This window comes from Thunnus albacares, chromosome 1 (assembly GCF_914725855.1).
Source record: "Thunnus albacares chromosome 1, fThuAlb1.1, whole genome shotgun sequence".
In the NCBI taxonomy this organism is placed as follows: Eukaryota; Metazoa; Chordata; class Actinopteri; order Scombriformes; family Scombridae; genus Thunnus; species Thunnus albacares.
The window spans coordinates 14584754-14603329 of NC_058106.1; the positions used below are offsets into that span (position 1 = coordinate 14584754).

The 18576-nt window shown below is 41.2% G+C and overlaps 1 protein-coding gene across 2 annotated transcripts in view; it reads left to right on the forward strand.

The window, feature by feature from the left end:
- Window positions 1-894: 894 nt before the first annotated feature.
- Window positions 895-18576, forward strand: part of LOC122976051 (MAM domain-containing glycosylphosphatidylinositol anchor protein 1) — a 188820-nt gene continuing 171138 nt past the window's right edge. For both annotated transcript variants that reach the window (XM_044344358.1, XM_044344440.1), the window contains exons 1-2: window positions 895-2263; window positions 3616-3705. In XM_044344358.1, the coding sequence (XP_044200293.1) occupies window positions 3639-3705 (67 nt within the window). In that variant the 5' untranslated portion in view covers window positions 895-2263; window positions 3616-3638. The remainder of the gene's footprint in view (window positions 2264-3615; window positions 3706-18576) is intronic.

The window sequence follows — 18576 nt, forward strand, 5'->3', positions numbered from 1 at the left end:
GAGTACAGTTACACAAACCACTTTGAAGTTTAACATCAGAGGCTTTGATGGTCTGCACATGAGACAGACGGACATACTGTATTTGACCGGGGGTTGCTGGTTCTAATTCCTCACAGACAATCCAGGAAATTGAGGAGAAAAATTAATGTTCTCTAATACCTCAGCTACTAATGTGCCCCTGAGCAAAGCACACAACCTGCAGAATCAAGTGCAGACAAGACCAAACAGAAGTTTACCAAAGGCAATGATTAATGCAGAACTTAAGTTGTTGAATTAGAAAAAACACAGGACGCAGAACAGGTCACACAGATTTTATATTTGATGTCAGAAAAATGCAAACATAAACAAAATGGATTACAACAACATGGTAATTAGTAATATGCGACAGTAACTTTAAATACACCCATCATCCTGAAACTGCAAAATCCACCAACTCAGTGCTACAAGCTGATTGAAGCAGACATTAACCAAACAAATATTCATCTGCAATTGATGTAAGGTTAACAAGTGGATTTGTTTCATGGTCACACTGATTTTTTTTTAATAAGCAGAGCTAATCACATAATAAATGATTTGGAAAAAATGGAAACTGGACAATTCAAAGTCTATCTGTCTCTGTTAAATTCTGCCACATACAAGGGGCAATTTGTTTAACGACTTATACATAAATACATATTGCTATCACCACCATCACTGCATCATTAAATGAATAATAAACTTTATTTGAATATTTATGCAAAAGATGGGAAGTCAAACATAACCGCATTATAAAGGCAGTGAAATGGTTTACTCCTTTTCTTCAGTGACAACAGCTGTCTGATATTTTAAGCGTCTGTTTCATTCTGTGTTGCACACATGGAGCCACTGCTTTGTGATAAGCCAACATCTCTCATGCAGAAGGCAGAAATACAAGAGCCCTTTACACAGGGCAGACCCCATTACCACGCACAGTACATGCACTATACACACGCGCACTCTTATAGTGGTGATAAGCTGAAACACGCCCCCTTGTGGCCACACTGTAAAGAGAAAACCCGGCGGCCCAACTGTGGAGAAAGAGGGGGGGACAGTGTATGTGTGTGTGCGTGTTAGTGTGTGTGTGTGTGAGAGAGAGAGAAAGACAGAGAGAGAGAGAGACAATGTGTATGCGGGGTTGTTAAACAGTCAGTCTGTTTTTGCTGTCATAAATAATTGGTCCACGGGGAGGGGTGCTGGTAGTGGTGTTAAGGGCTCCTCCATTAGGCCCAAAAACTTTCGGAGCGCCTTTCATTTCTAATTGGCACCGACGATTGGTGGCACAGCAGCTGGCGAACTCCACCAAAGAGTCGACAACAGAGAAAAACACGAAAACCACTGCTGCCCCTTTGGTTCTTAAAGACATCCTGTGGCCCCCAAATGAGTAAAAAACCTATTTCAATGCAGGCGCAGAGTGAATGGGAGAGCGAGAGGGGGGTGGGGAGGAGAGGGGGGAGCAATGCTGTTCTTTTGACAACCTGTTCAGTGTGGAGCTGTGAGGCTTGGCCTGAGCGCATCTATGTGTAAGCCTCTGTCCTCCCTCCCCTCCTTCTCTCCGGCGCTCCATCCCTCTCTCTCTCTCTGTCTCTCTCTCTCCTCACAGACAGGGGCGGTCGTTCTCAGTCTGCGCACATATTCCACTTGGCCAGCATCACTTGGAGTCCACAGACACAGCGCTGATTGAACGAGCGGAGGGGAGCTCATTTTCAGAGCGCATGATTGTGTTATAGGGGCTTCACTAGACTGTCATGGTCAGAGGCAGATAGGGAGAGAGAGAGACATAGAGAAAGAGACAGTAAAGCCATTTCAACCACGCCTTTAAATAGTAAATAATCAAAAAAAGAAGAAACAGGTTCTGTTGGATTTTGCCCAACTAACCTTGCTTGAGTTTTTTTTTCAGAGGGAAAGTGTTTTATTTTCATCTTGGGGAAGAAGAGACTCTGTGGAATCCAGCAGCGGTGAGATTCAGCTGCCCGCGCCTCCGTGCGTAAAATAAAAGTTTAACACACCAAGGAGATTATTTGAGAGAACTGGGAGCCCGGAAAACTCTCCATCATACTCTCCGGGAATTGTAAAGCTGATACCGGACGCCCAGTGAAGGAGGATATATAACTTTTCAACACATCTGTGGAAAGACACGGAGGCAGGTTGTTCCAGGAGAGCGGTGGAATTCTCTTCGCGGAGCCGAGAGGAGTGCGCGCAGCGCCGGGTAGCAGACTGACCCAAAGGACGGCACTTCGGAGACAAGGTAGGATAGACATGCAGCGGGGATTACACGCCTGCACAGAGACTACATTTTTATGATTCATATTTACTTTATATCTTTTATTTGTGCGTTTTTAAGAATAAATGTGCACAATTGGGAATGTCTAAAAAGACAGACAGTGTTTAATTGTCCGCCGCTCTCAGAATCAAAGTTGATCACTTTTTGTTCTAATTACAGTTAATATTCCCCATTTGTGACACTCACATTTTGGCTCTACCCACCTGCCAGTCTTTAATTTGCATCAGTGATATCTCGTTTCATCCAGCCAATATAACGATCTGCCAGACTACATGTCAGTATGAGCAAGTCTCATGCAGCGCATCCTGACATTAACGCAGGGTATTAACTCACATGCCTGGTATAATGAAACTTTGATCACGGCCGCGCTGTATAATGCAACCTGTCAATGCAACCGACCCAGTCATTACAGAAATGTGAGGGCATGCGTCGGAAATGGAAATCCTCATTCGGTGAGAGAAGTAAGAGAGTCCATTAGCCCCCTTGAAACCAGCTGCTTTTCATCCTTTTCCTTCAGGTTTTCCACAGGTTATGGATTCACAAATACATCTTACAACAGCAACCCTGTGGTGTATTTTAAAGAGGATGCTACAGATAGCAAATAAAAAGTGTTTTTTTTTTCCTACTGGACCTTTCACCCTAATAATTATATTGATCTGAAGCAAAGGCGGTGTGTGTGTCTGTGTGTGGGTGTTTGAGGTGTCAAGTGCATGACCCCACTTGTTGTAGCTAATCCTCCAAGAATAGGCTACTGCAGTCTCAGTTCTCACTGGTCCTGACTCTCTGTACCCTTCACTCTCTCTACTGCCTCGGTGAGGAGAGGACAGTGGAAGTTTAGTCAGGCTAAACAGCGGGCAACTACAATCCTGTCAATCTCCAATCCTCTAACACACACGCACGCACACACACACACACACACACACACACACACACACACACACACACACACACACACACACACACACACACACACACACACACACAGTCCTGCTTGTAAGATTCCTATAATCCATGATTTGTGATTGAATTACCCTTTAAATTGAATGAAACGATGTAGGGTGTGCAGCGGGGGCTAAATTGTTCTGTAATATTATTTTCACGGCTTAAGAGGACATAGCCAAACATAAAAAAAGAAAGAATAAAAACAATTGAAACACACACAAAGGCTTAAAGTACCTCTCCTTCCTTTTTGATAATAATCATTCAGCTGTCGCCTCTTATTTATCACAGGAATTTGCAGGCTGTTCCCCTCTGTGCGCCCTGTTTTCACCCCCCTCTCCTCTTCCTCATCCTCTCTCTCTCTCTCTCTCTCTTAGGTTATGACGGAACTGAGCTGAACATGGAGCTTTTCTGGATTTTGTTATTTTCTAGCGCTTATCCTCTTACCTGGGGCCAAGGAGTTTACGGTAAGAGCGTGATATTTACAAATGCATCGCTGTTATTACATCAATACAATTCTTTATTAGTGCAGGCTGACTGAGCTCCACTGCAGCAGCTTCATGTTAATTTGTTATATTATTAGTCTATAACCCTAATTAAGGAGTATCTCCGTGCCACATAGTGTCCGCGTTTCAGTACGCACTAATGGGAGGCAGTATAATAACTGGTGTTTAAACTACTGCGAGAATAGCTTCAGGGAGATCGACAGCAAATTAACTTGAAGGGGAGATATTACCTCTTAGAAGTCACAAGAGGCAGCTGGGAAAACCTCCAGCCAATGCATTGGAGGGAAAACCCACCTAGTGTAAATCCAACCTAATTCCATTTTTAGGCTGACATAAATCTCTTATAGTGAAAATTCACATCATGCATCACAAGAAATAGCTGGATTAGTGTGATTAAACTTAAAATTATTGTTCAAGGGGTTAGGTTAAAAACTGAATGGGGTTCATATTTGGCGACAGTCAAACTTACAGTGCCACTACAGTATGTTCCATGCTTACTGAATGAACCGCACACACAGACACACAACAGGTTTCCGCAGGACGAGGATGAGAGACCTCTAAAATGTAGCTCTTCTTTGTCGGGTTAAACAGGACAGTCACACTGTGCTTTTGAGGATAAAGCGGAGATTTGTCCCCTCTTAAGGCTGTCTCACTGTACTACAGAGGCTCAGTTTCTTCGGCTACAGGCGCCCGGCCAGATATGCGTCATGTCCCTTAGGGCAAGGCAAACACACAAGCCGATCTGTCAGCTTTGATACTTTAGATTTTGATGTTTGAAGGCATGTGGCAGCCATTGAAAACAAGGTCTGTTTAGTCATAGTAGTATAGAGTGCTGTTGTCATAAGCAATCCTGCAGTCTGCCATCACACACACAGAAAATAAAGACAATCTGTTATTTGCTGAAGCATATAGACCCATGCAGGGGTCCTTGCTAACTAATCTGGCTTATACCACTCTTTTACCTAAGACTGCTGCTGAAGTATTAATGTAAAAGATTATAACCAACTTACACGGCAATTCTCAAATTGTATAGCCAATAATATTGTATGTATTTTTTTGCGACCTTACTATACAATACACAAGCTTTATGACACCCACAGCTGCAGACAGAGCAGTGTCTATGTACTGTGACAGTGCTGGATGAGGTCACAAAGTACAGACATTTTTTTTCCACTATCTGTTTATAGGAAATGTCAAACTAGGTCTTACAATGAAAAAGGATGTATGTGAGTTTTAGTAATATCACATATACTTATCTGGGGTCATTTTTCTATATGCGGGTGAAGGCCTCACCGGTTTTGATAAAGCCAAGATTTACAGTATATCTGTTTTGAACACTGTTATGTTTGTTCTAAAATGTTTCCAGGAGACATATATTAGATATTTGGAATGCAATATTTTAAAAATAATAGATATTAGTAATTTATGAGTTGCCAGCAATCATTTTGTAGGTGTTTTTTCATTCAGTTGTCTCCTGATGTAGTGTCTTTGAATCTATTTGCGTTGTCCTGCAGAAGGCTCACATCTCCGGTTTGCCCTTCTTCATTTTTGTCCTAATTTTTTTTTTCATAATAACTGTATGAAACAGTTTTGGGTTCTCTACAGGGTGATGCGCTGATTGTCATGAAAAATTTGTGCTTCAGTGCCTCATGGGCTCTGTCACAAATATGCAGCGGGTCGAAGCAGATGTAATGCCAGTGGTAGAGTCGGCAATTTGGAGTGATTCAGTGACAAAAAAAAAGATATTTTGTTAACTTTTTCCCCCCGGTGTTGTGGAGTATTTGTCTTATGTGCAGCCTTTCAGACTCTGCTAAGGGAGGAGAAGTCTTAAAGCTTTGTGGGAATTGTACTGGCCAGCATTCACAGGGCCCCATATTCCCGGGTGGCTTGTGTGGTGGTGGTGCTCAGCTGTGTGTACCTGTATAACAACTGTTTCGTGTAGACAAACCATTATCACTAAAAAGAGTCATTCAGAAAGAACAGATCGTTTCACAATTTGCACAATTGCAGTAAACAACACAAGGAGGGAATATCGGGAAAAGAGCCAATGAGTTTGGCACGCTCGCTCGCTGTGTATGCAGATATGCATAAAATGGTTTCTCTCACTTTGGAATTGTTTAGCACTTGCTCTAGCAGACAGATGCGACTTGCTGTCCGTCGGGAGACGAACAGTGTAAGCGTGCCTGATTGATGTCAGCGCTTTGGACGGCTGTGAGGTTCATTTGTGTTTGGATGCGTGCATTTTTGTCAGCGCATGGCTGTGAGTCTGTGCGTGCAGGTGTTTGTGCTCGTGTCTGTGTGTGAGATCATGTGTTTGAGCTCGCAAACCTGGGAATTTGTGTGTTTCTGTGTGTGTATGTGTGTGTGTGTGTGAGTGGGATGTGTTTGTGCGGCAGACACACTTTTCTTCCCACTGCAACAGTTTGCTGTCTCAGCAGGGACTTGTGGATCAGTCACTGTTTCTCTTGCAGCAGTGTGGTATTGATTGTGCTTCTGTGAATTTTGATAGGTTGTCATAAAGCTTGTAACACCTGTCCATCAAATAGCAGCTGGACAGACAAGTGCACCAAGGAAATGCAGCGAGGAAAAAGAAAATCTGCACACCAAATGTTTTTCTCCCTGTGAGCTTTGCTCTACAAGTTTATTAAGATAGTTTTATAATATATCTTGTTTATTTGACAGTACATAATTAGAGTGCTCTCCTCTTCTCTGGTTTTATTTTGGATATGCTTTTTTATATGCATCTCCACACACTGATCACAAACATCCCTGCATACATATGTAGTTATTTTCAACTTTCATTTAATCTGGATATACTGTAATCCCAGGCATTACAGGCATGATGTGGCATTCAAATGCGCCAACTCTCAGCATATTTAAGGATTAGGGGAGGTTTCAGACAACTTCAAGACGGTCTCGCAGGATGTGACTCCTCATCTGAAGGACTCGACAGTTACAGCATCAATACAGACTTAGTGTACCAGAAATGTGTCTCTCCATCTTTGTGGTGCTGCATCACACTCTGTGAAGCAACAGAATTCACAGGGACACCAAATTATTGATTGCTTGACAAAGTCACACTAAACCATTAGCTGCCAATGTAGTTGGAATCCAGACCGCATTAGACTGCAATATGATGCTTCATTATGTGCTTGTTAACAGGACATTTAATGAACTAAAATCAATAATTTTGCGTAATGTTTTTTTTTTTTTTTTTTTTTAATTTGAGCAAGTCTCTTGCAGCACCAGGCGAGTTGAGGCCTTGCCACTGGCCATAGAACAAAGCACTACAAGAGATGCAGAAAGTGAAAAAGTTTAATATGCCTCAATTGCGCACAAATTTAAAATCACTTTGAAGATGTTGCCCAAGGAAGAATGAAAGGTTTGAAATACATTGCTAGTTTTTTGTTTGCAGTGTGTGTAGACGAGCCCCCAACATTTGAGCATTGTCTGAACATCAAGCTTTACTCTCTCCAGTACTTTAGCAATGGCACATGGGTTGAAAGCCAGTGACCTAGAAAGAGATCATTCCAGGTTTACTGGCCTGGCCACTCACTCCCCAGTGACTTTAACTCTTCCTCTCCCCACATCAGCACTTTTGTTTGTGTCTCTTTTATGTCTCCCGCTCCCGAGTTTATTTGGGATGCTGAATATTGCCCTTTTCTAATAAGCATCCATAATTTATTGGTGGCTCTGAGGCAGTGGAGAAGGGAAGGGGAGGGGATGGGAGATGGTGATAGGAAGAGACCGAAGCATTAAGCTAGAGATGATGATAATCTTTTTACCTCCCACAATCTGACACCTACTATCGTCCTCCTACTCTTTACCTCTGCTTTATTCTGTTCTCTCTCTCTGTCTCTCACTCTCTCTCACTTATGCACACACACACACACACACACACACACACACACACATGCACACACACACGCACACACACAGACACACACACGCACACACACATGCACGCACGCGCACACACACACACACACACACACACACACACACACACACACACACACACACACACACACACACACACTCAGTGACCTCTCTGCTTCAGATTGCTCCCTCTCTGTGATCAGTAATGTCAGCAATTGTTGAGTGACCTTTCTTTCTGTATAATGTTTAATTAAAATCCTTGGAATTTAATTAATGGTGCTCAAACTGTTTTTCCAACTGTCCAAATTAAAAGGAGAAAATGAGAAATGAAGATAGATAAATAGATAGGTAGATAGATAGATAGATAGATAGATAGATAGATAGATAGATAGACAGATATCATCATTTCATCAGTGTTTACTACAAGTAACTATTTAAATTTAAGTGTAAACTACTTCTACTACTTGTCAGAAGGGGGAGGGAGGGTATCTGCCTGCACATTATCCAGTTTTACTCTCCTCCTTTTTGTCTCCTCTCCTTCCTTCTCTTCATGTCTGTCTCCACTCATCTCTGTCAGTCTCTCTGATCTTATTCCTTCTGCTAAAAATTTTAGTGCACATGGGGCTTTAATTATGTCCTCTTGCTCCCATTTTTCTCCCTCGCTAACTGGGTTCATTGTGTCACAGTGTAGTCTATTGTTGCCTTAATATTGAAAGGGTCATACTTTGAAGACACTTGTACTCCTTGTGTAACCTCCTTGTTTTGATGCCTACCCAGCTCATTCTTTGCCATGCCACATTTTTGTCCTTGATCCTGTCCTCTCCTCTCCTCTCCTCCTCTCCTCTCCTCTCCTCTCCTCTCCTCTCCTCTCCTCTCCTCTCCTCTCCTCTCCTCTCCTCTCATCTCCTCTCATCTTTCCTATCTTTTTTTTCCTGTATGGTTGACTGGATATTAAAGCCTGACAACATTTCTATTAACCCACAGGTCAGCAGCAGAGCCGTAGGCCTATGGCCAAAGTGATATGTTGACTGTGGTTTACACTAGCCTTGCTACCTGGGGCTAAAGGATAAGAGTGTTCAGACGACATCTCGGGAGGTCTGATTTATCACCTTGTCTCCCACCAGTTACACTCTGAGCTCAGGGTGGGCATAAGGCAGCAGGTAGAGGTGGGCAGTCTGGTATACTGGGACCCTGAGTGAGGTGAGATAGTAATATATCTCCTTAAAAAGGCATAGTCTGGCAAGTCTACATGTAATATATGTATATATATGTGTTTGCACCAAGGTGTAAGCTGTCTGCCTGCCCCTCGCATTCATTGTAGTGGGAAGGTGGCTGACCAGGTACACAAACTGGTTTAAAGGACAGTTAATTTTGCTTTTTTGTGCAGACAATAGGGAGGCAGAGATGAATAAAGACTTGAGGGTACACAGGACAGAAGGCATTGCTCAATTTTTAAACACAGCGAGGAATATAATTTGTGATTTGAGAGGTGAAATTTCATTAAAATATAAACAGAAATCTGGTGGATGACATTGTTTATGACATTTCTTTTACTTCTTCTGTCTCCCCCTTTCCTAAGAAGCTCCTTTTAGTCCACACTGTGAAGCAACTTTTCGAGCGTGTATATATAATATGACAGACTACTTATGAAGATTTCACTGTATCATCTACATTCCCTGAAAATGTTTCCGTTTTTCCAAGTCAGTCTGGAAGAAATCAAAGATAGAAGTTTGATGAGTAGGAGTGAAGTCTTGACTGCAGGCTCTGCGTTGCGTCTGTGCAAAGTGCCGAGGACTTCTCTACTTTGTAGCACCAACAGAATTATTAACATTTTTGTTCACATATCATCATGTAACCCTCCTTCCATCTGTTCATTTGTATTTCTTTCTTCCTGACTTTGTAGTTCACTCACTCCCTCTCTCTTGGATGATGATGTTCCTTTTCATGTAGATCTCATCCACACAAGATCACACACATAAGAGCCTACACACAATTTCCACACGCACACACAGATATGCACATATACAAACATCTCTCACTGCATTTACCTTTCACTGAACTCATAGATCATTACCTCACTCTCACCCACTGTCATCTCTTTACACTGGGATGTTAGTGATGTCCACGCACCACACACACACACACACACACACACACACGCACACCTTTTTGGATGAGAGTGGTCCAAAATATACAGTAACAGGACGACGTGGGTGCCCTGTGGATAGGAGATACTGTCAAAGAAACTTCACTTTTCTCCTCTGTACTCCTGTCACTCTGTCAGACGTTATCAAGCACCTCTTACTGACTCAGCTTCAGGAGAGAATATACGTACGTGTGTCTGTGCTTGTGTCTTTGTGCACAGTTTTAGGGAAAGCAGAGCATCTTAGTATTTAAATACAGTATACTGTAGTAGAGGCTAAAATAACAAACATGTTGGAGAGTAGCTGTGTTTTGTTATCTTTGCATTAGGTTTACTGTGGGCATGATGCCTGATCCCAGTATCTTGAGAGTGAAGAAATAAGGGCTATAGTGTGTGTGTGTGTGTGTGTGTGTGTGTGCATATAAGCGTGCGTTAGCATGCATGGACGTGAGAAGGAGGGAACATTTGGCATCTAACTTATTCATGAAGGCGACAGGACGGTTGTGAACAGCAGTGAGAACATGCCTTACATCAGAGACCGTCTGCCTCCTCCTGCACTTCTCTCACACTGTCACTCTCTTTCTTCTTCACTTCCTTTATTTTCACCTTCCTTTTCTTTGTCTTCAGCAGTTCGTTCCTTCTTCGTTCTTTTTACCTAGCTTAATTTTGCAACTCTACTCTAACAAGTTAAACCTAAAATATAAACAATATAAACATCTTTCAAACTGCTCCGGTGGAACTTTTGCTTATAGAAAAATGAGACAATTCCAGTGAAAATAGATGCAGTTTATGTTGTTGACTTCAGCATTGCATTGCTATGTGCCACAGTGTGTTTTTTTCATCCCACCACTGGGGGATACTGAAGTTGGAACAGTCCTACAGCAGTGCCTTTAAAGATCGCCTCCACAAAGTGCCATGCATACAGGCGGGTGTTCTCGGTACCTCTTGCGTCTTTGGCTGACACCTATTGATCTGTCACCTCACAGAAAACCTGCACAAAGCCACTGACTGCCTGGGAAAACCTTATCATAAAGATTTGCTCTGACTTGAAGAGTGACGGGAAGCACACACTGCTAAAACCACACTTTTCAAGGCTGCTCCTCCCACATATGTTCTTCCTTTCCCTGCGGTATGTGCCGAAAACCTCCGAACAACAACAAAACAACCACAAGTGCTGGAGTTGGTCGTGTCCAACTAAACTTTCTGACAGCAGGAAGGGATCAACCCTGGAAATCTATCTTCTGCTCCTACACACGTCTGGCCTCAATAATTCAGCGATGCGTGCTGCTTGGAGATCTCGCCCTCTCCCTCTCTCGTTCTCACTCTCTCAAACTTACTCTCCCTCAATGTCAACCTACCCTCCCCCTTCTCCCCCTCCTCCCCTACTTTAGTAAAATTTTCCGGCACTTTAAATATTTGAAATTTTAACCTGCTACCCTCACACTTTCCTGTTTTTTTCCATGCATCTCAGCTGATGTCAGTTTAGCAATTTACCTTCCACTAGCTACACATCCTGATCCCTCTCCTCCTCTTCCTTCTCATCTGTCTTTCTCAATCTACTAAACATTACATGTCAAGAAAGATGTTCCCATCATCTTCCTCTCTTCATCTCTCCTCTCTATGATCCTCTTTTCCTTCACAGCCACCCATATAGCTACCATCAACATGTCGAATAAAATTTGTCCATTCTCCACTTTCCATCCTCTTTCCATCCTAATACTCTCCCTTCATCCAAGCGTTAACCCTTCCCCTTTAAAAAGATACATCCCTTTAACTCTCCTCATCTTCACTTCTCCCCCCCTCCCCTTCCCCTCACCACCCTCCTCTTTCTTTACACCCAGTACCTCTCTCCTCCAAAGCCCTGTCATCTTCTCGCTATCATCCTGCGATTCAGTGGCAAGCATCCACCCACCTCTCCACTTACTGCATATATAGGACATAGCACACACTGTCATTGAAGGCTGCAGTCAGGCTTTGGGAAGCAGGGTGGCTGACACTAGGGAGCAAGGAGACAGCCAGGTTAGCAACAACCTCAGGAAATGAGGGCAGAGGGAAAGGTGAGGGTTTTATTTGTGGTGAAAGTAGCCAAAACAATCAGGAGACTGAAATGTAGCAATCATTTTGATTGTGAATGAAATTAAATGTTTGTTACAGTATATCATTTAAATACACGTGCAGTTTCAACCCCAGCAGGAATTTGTTATCAAAAGAAGAATAAGAATAAATTGACTGTATTTATATGCAAACAGATAGCTAAACCATGCTAGTTTGCATAGAGTCTAGAATAGTGTGCATGACACAGAAGTTCCCAACCTTTTTTTGACTGATGTACCCCACAGGCCAACAATATCAATAATGGTCTCTTTTTTTCAGGAGAATTTGGTCAAGTTCTCATTCTTATGCCAGGTTCAGACTACACAATATCAGCCCGATAATAGCCCGACCCAACAGACATAGGGTGTTGGGACCCAAAATGTGCATCGGGCATGACAGTTGATCATTTTATCCCATGTAGTGTATCAGAGCAGAAACCAACCGATGCTACATCTGGGACGCCTCACAACATCCCTACAAAAAGACTAATGTGTCAGAATTTTTATTACCTTCTCTCACCAAGTACGACAACTTCCACAATGTGTTCCATGATGTTGACCATTAGGTGCACAGAGCGCTCTCCCACACAGGACTGTAAATATGCCAAAGCGAAAGGGGAATGATGTTGTTTGTGCGGCTCATGCTGCTAAGTGCAACTGTGAAACAGAGGAGAGGTTTGTGGTGCTATGGCAACCAGACAGCCAGTATCATACACACTGCTTTGGACCCCATTGTTTGTTTATGCCCTTGTTCCTGGAAGTTGGTCCCTGGCACCTCCTTCCGATGGAAGCTACGATTGGTCAGATACCAACGTGTAGTCTGTCATGTTTCTCTGCCAAGTCATGGGCAAAGAATTCATGACTCTATAATTGCCTAATCTGATGCAGTGGCATCTTATCAGACAAATATTGTGTAGTCTGAACCTGACATTACTATTAACATTTGTAGTGGTAGAACTTTTCAACTATCTATTTTGACTTCTCTGCATGCTTGTTAACTAGTTTTCATGCGCTCTCAACCACAGCACATGGTGTTAACTCACTCAGTTCGGCCTGTTGCAGCTGGTAATTGGTGGCAGTAAAGCGAAAGCTCTGCCTCCAGTTTGTAATCATATTTATGTGTTTATTTTCCACCTAAACACTAATATGTGGGCATACTTTTTTTAACCATGTCATAATTTCTGTTTTTACACTTTAGCTAATTTATTACCCTCTGGGGGCTGCAAAAGCAAACCTTTGGTTGGGAATCCTTATTGTAGTTGATGAATGTCACTGCAGTACCTGGAAATATCAGGACAACACATCATTGTTCTAATACATTGTAAGGGAGCCTTTTCTAATCAAAATCTTGTGCGATGGAACTGATCAGATTCTTAATTCTTTGAAAATGTAAAAAAAAGGAGCTCACAAGCTCGTGGAAACTTGTTCTATGGGGAGAGATAAAAACAACTGAGAGCTGCTGTTTCCAGGTGCGTGTATGAGAATATTATTTAGAACTTAATTACTACGATGCCTGTGGCTCAGGACACGTTATACCACATAAAAATGAATTTCTCCAGACATTCTTTATTTGAGATGGAGGTGTTGTTAAGCAAGATAATGCTTCAGGTAATTTCGGGCAAATTTCACTCTTTTATTCAAATTCTGTTTGCAGGGATCGCTTTGACCACCTGCTGCGTCATCCTAGATGTATTTAACCAAGGAACGTATTCCTTCATTTGTACACACTGACAAAGGCCGGATGGCTGAAAGCCTTCTGTGACAGATGAAGAATTAAATCAAGTGAATGATATATTTCTGAGTGAGACCATCTTTTCACAAAACGCTCTCATTCAAAGAAATCAGTGATACACATGGTAGTATTTTGATATGTCAGCCGATATTATAAACATGTAGACATGAAACAGACAGAAGCAACAGAAGGTTTTGACAGTTCTGCAGCTGTGATGTACATATTTTACACACATTTGAGGATCTGAGGTGATTTGAAGTTACATCATTTCGTGTATGTGAAACTGAAGATGACAGTTTCTCTGAAATAGATCACCTAATTTATTTATCAGCAACATCACCTTCCCACCTCAGGCACCTTAATGCTGCTGATGCTGATGAAATGTTGGAATGTTGACATTCAATAGAAATGACTTGGATCTGGAGACGGGAGAAAAAGCACACGGCAGAGCGAAAGGCACATATTAAAAAACTGGGAGAGACACAGCGAGAGTGACATTGAAAAGGGCAGGGCCAGAGACAGAGCAGCTAAAAGAAGAAAGGCTTCCCTAGAGACAGAGAGCTAGACTGACAAGGGGCTCAGAAAATGAGAAAGAAACAGAAGGAACAAGTCAGTGTGAGAAAGCGAGAGAAAACGGAAATGAGGGTGCGACCTAAAAGTTATTTGCTTTAACCCAAACCATATTCGAAAAGTTTACTTTGCAGCATTTTTACATTTTTTTTTTTTTTTTTTTTCATGTGTGTGTGTGGATCCCATTGTGCAGTTACAAGAGATGTTCAATCACACGGACTCACAAGTAGCTTGTTTTTTCTGGACAGAGGAATTGAAACCGGCCACCCAAGAAATGTTGGTGATGAAACAAATCTGATTTCCTTTTCTACAAGTTTGGCTAAGCTGAACAGACTTATCCATATTCTTTGTTGCAATTTGCCACCAAACCTGGAAAGAATTCATGAAAAATATACATACATGATAGTTCAGCTTGCATATCTATTATTTTATTATTGATTAATCTGCTGATTATTTTCTTGATTAATCCATGAATCATTTGGTCCATAAAATGGGCAAGAAGAATGTACATCACAATGTCCCACAGCTCAAAGTGACATCTCCAACACCTAAAAATATTCAATTTATCTTAGAAACGTAAGAAAACCAGCAAGCGTCTTGAATTGGTGTTTTTTCTGAAATAGTTTGACTTAGCTGTGAGATATTCATAGGTTGCAGCATGAAAATATATCAGTGATCAGTGATGGCTTAGCTTTTATCAGACTCTAACCATCCTCATCCCCTGTTTTTTTAGCTTTCTGCACCAGGAGCTTTTCTCAATATATTCCTGTTCTCTCTTTCATTATACTCTTTCTCACCTTTTAGGACATACAAGTGCATGTGGCAGCACAGATGGGGCTGACTTGTCCCCCTAAAAACATTTCCTTCTGCTTTTTTTCTTTTCTTTGTTTTTCCACATCATGATTACTCACAACTGGTTTTCTCCCATGCTGTATTTTTTTTTTACTTTCATGCTGTCTTTCTATTCAAAGCCTTCATCCATTTCAACTTCATTCTTCATTCCTCCTTGTTTTTTAATCTTTTTTCCTCGCCTTCTCTATTCTCTCCTGCAGCACCCTGCAATGCAAACACAACCTGTTCTGAGGGGAAGTGAATTATTGAAGCCGCTGCTGCCATTCCCTCTGTGCAGAAGTGGGCCCCAGAGGAAAGAAGGAGAGAAAAGAGGGAGGAATGAGGGTGGATGAAAGAAATGGAGAGGATGGATTTGTAAGGGCAAAGGCAGGGAGGGTTCAGGGTGCAGACAATCAGATAAACTTGTTTACACCTTGTCTACATGGAACTGTGTTTACATTGGGACAAAACAGTGAGGTGTGTGTGTGTTTGAGGTTCTTCCTTGTCTTCTGTCAATTATGAATTTTAGATAAGAAACATTTGCAAATAATGCTTTGGGGAATTGTAATGCTGCTCATGATACAAACTGAATACCTACTTTTGTACAGTTCCCTTGAAAAAGTGTGGCTATGGACCAGACGTCATTACACATTCAACAGTCTCTGTCTGTCTTTCTGACACTTTGGTGCCTTAATTCTCTCTGCTTTCTGCACTCTCCTCGTTTCTCTCTCTTTTTTGTCTTGCACCCATACGGTACATTTTTCTTCAGCGTATCAGACATTAGACATCTGGCAAACTGGATTGGAACTTCTTCAAGGGGCAAGCAAAGTATTTAATTAATCTTTCCCTAACCTTAACCATCTGGCTTTTTTTCATTTACAGCCATTATTTTATATGCTGTGCACATAGTTCAGTTTAGCTAGAATTACTGTTGACCAGCTAACATAATGACACAGCTACACCACGACCCATTGTTCTGATTGGATAGAAGGTTTTAGTAATGGAAATACACATGACCAAAGTCACTAGCAGGGAGATTGGGGGCAGTTTCCTAAAATGCGATGAACTTGGTTACTCATCTTGTTTATGAAAGTAGGACCTGTGACACTTCATCAAGATTCAAGTGGCGAGTATTTCTGCTTTTAAATGTGTTCAGCATACAAAATAGGAAGCGAAAGCACCTGAGAACACAAAACAGCTTTGAGAACCTTGAAAGGCACATATTGGTATTTGATCAATTGTTTCTGTTGTAATCACATACTATATACAGTATGTTCTAACATTATTTGAGTTCATGCAACAGTTTATAACTTATGTATAGTTTGAATATATTTAGTTTTGAAGAGTATTCTAGGTGGACTTAGCTTTTGGATGTTTTCCCTTCCTCCTGCAGATTTGTGAAAATTGTATTTAATTCAGTGGATCAGCAGTCAAAACGAAGATACTTTGCAGGCTAAGTGGCTGAGGAACATGGTAAAACAGCTGTAAGCTGGAAGTCTTTCTCACATGAGTAAAGCTGGTCCGTCCCTCTCGCTGGCCCACTTGAGACCTGTCCAGATACTTTACAATATGGGGCTTAGGGTTTATGCTACTGGGGCTTAGGGTTTATTCACAGATTATGCATAACAGATGTGTATGATCAGTGTATCCCAGTTGCCAATAGTTGTGGACTATCGTTAGAGTGAACCACAGAGCGGAGGTGTGCATGCAGCTCATGCATTTACAGCAGTTGTTGCATCATCTACTCTATTTTCTCTTTGCACAGCCTGGACTTCTAAAGTGCACTTGATGTTAACACAATGACATGAGAGAAATGGATAAATCCTATGCTTGTCCAAACATAGTTCAGAAATAATGAACAGAAGCACCAGCTGAAAAAGAACACTGAACAAATGAACAAAGCTGTTGATGTGTGAGACAGTTTATGTGGAGAGTGAACGACATAAAAGTCATTTTAATGATATAGATACAGTATACATTAACATTATTATTAGGACAGTGAAATAGGTGAAGTTGTTGCTTCAGCTTGATGCTCTTTTGTGTTGAGTATTTCATTTTATTTGAGACTGCAGCTATGACATTGCATTGAATTAGACTTCTGGACTGAACATCTGAGCTGAACAAGTGGTGATGCATATTGTAAAGATGTCTATCAGATGGAAAATGAGAGTCGTCATGCTTCTTTCTACCACAATGTGTGTAAACTTGAGTGTGTTGTCTTCTCTGCATTGCCAGAATACTACAGAGGTCTGCTGTATAGTCTACAGTTTACTGTAATAATTTGGTAAGATCATGCACTTTCAACTGTGTTTCAGCATATCAACCTATTGATTAACCAACAGGAAAATATTGTATGTACACTTTAACACTATAGGTATTTAAAAATAAAACTTCACAAGGTCAGTTGATGTCACCTGCCTATTTCTAGCTAATTATGTTTTCTTCTACCTGATGCACTTTGATTTTATTTTTTTTTTTGTATCTATGATGAGGCATACCAAATAAAGCCCCTATTATGCTTTTATTTCGACTTTTCAGAGGTTAAAAAGTCTCCCCCAGAAGTCAATGCTACCGCATTTGAACTTCCATGTTCATGCTGAAGACAAGGCGAGGCTGTCCAAAGAGGCTGTTCCTGCCACAACACATTCAGAGACACTAACAGGCGTTCATGAATATTAGACAAAACACTATGCGCACCTGTATTATGTAGGAAAACATAAATAAATCATTATTTGTGGCAAAAGCTAAAAAATAATAAAAGAACTTGACTGGGATATCTGGTAAGACTGAAAGTGTTACTTTGATGATACACCTTTTTTTTCTTTTAATCTATTGTTTATTAAGATAATGCAAAACAAAACTGTAGATCGCCAAGCACACAGAGAACGTCTGTCTAACAGGAGTTAGTCAGCAGGAATGAAAAAGTATCAACTGTAGCCCGGTTAATTCTGGCAATGAACCTTTAAAGTTTACAATTATCTGAAAAAAAGTTGGCCAGGTTCTCTTCATGACAATAGTGGGTTCAAAACCATTCTTAATAATGGTTTTCCTATGTGATTAGAAACAAATTAAGAAAAACAACAACAACAAAAAAAACAAAAACGCACATTTTTGCATGGTTTATGTCTCAGTTATTGAGAAACCTGACCAGACTGAGGATAGTTCACCCACAACAGATATAAATCTTGTAATTGGTAACCGGAGGGATTTCATGCACTTTCATCCTCTCTTAAGATGCCCACTTCTCTAATTGCTGCTTTTTGTTTGGCAGTGAAAGCTTTGAATCCATGGCCAAGAAAATATGTTTTTATTGGTGCCAAATTGAATTGAAAATTGTTGATGCAATATAGATGTGCTTCACCATGGTTTCAGCTCTCTGCCAGAGTGCTGATGAATGTACTTTGGCTTGGTTTTAGAGCAGATAGTATCCCGGGTTAACTTTTAGTTTTTGCTGTTGTTCTCGAGCTTTACAATTGATTTTCAAATGAAGTTTTATTGAAGCTAATGAAGGCAAGAGAATGATTGAAAACGTAGAGGAGGGGTAGAATGTGTGGATTCAATAAATCTCATTTTAAAGGGTGATT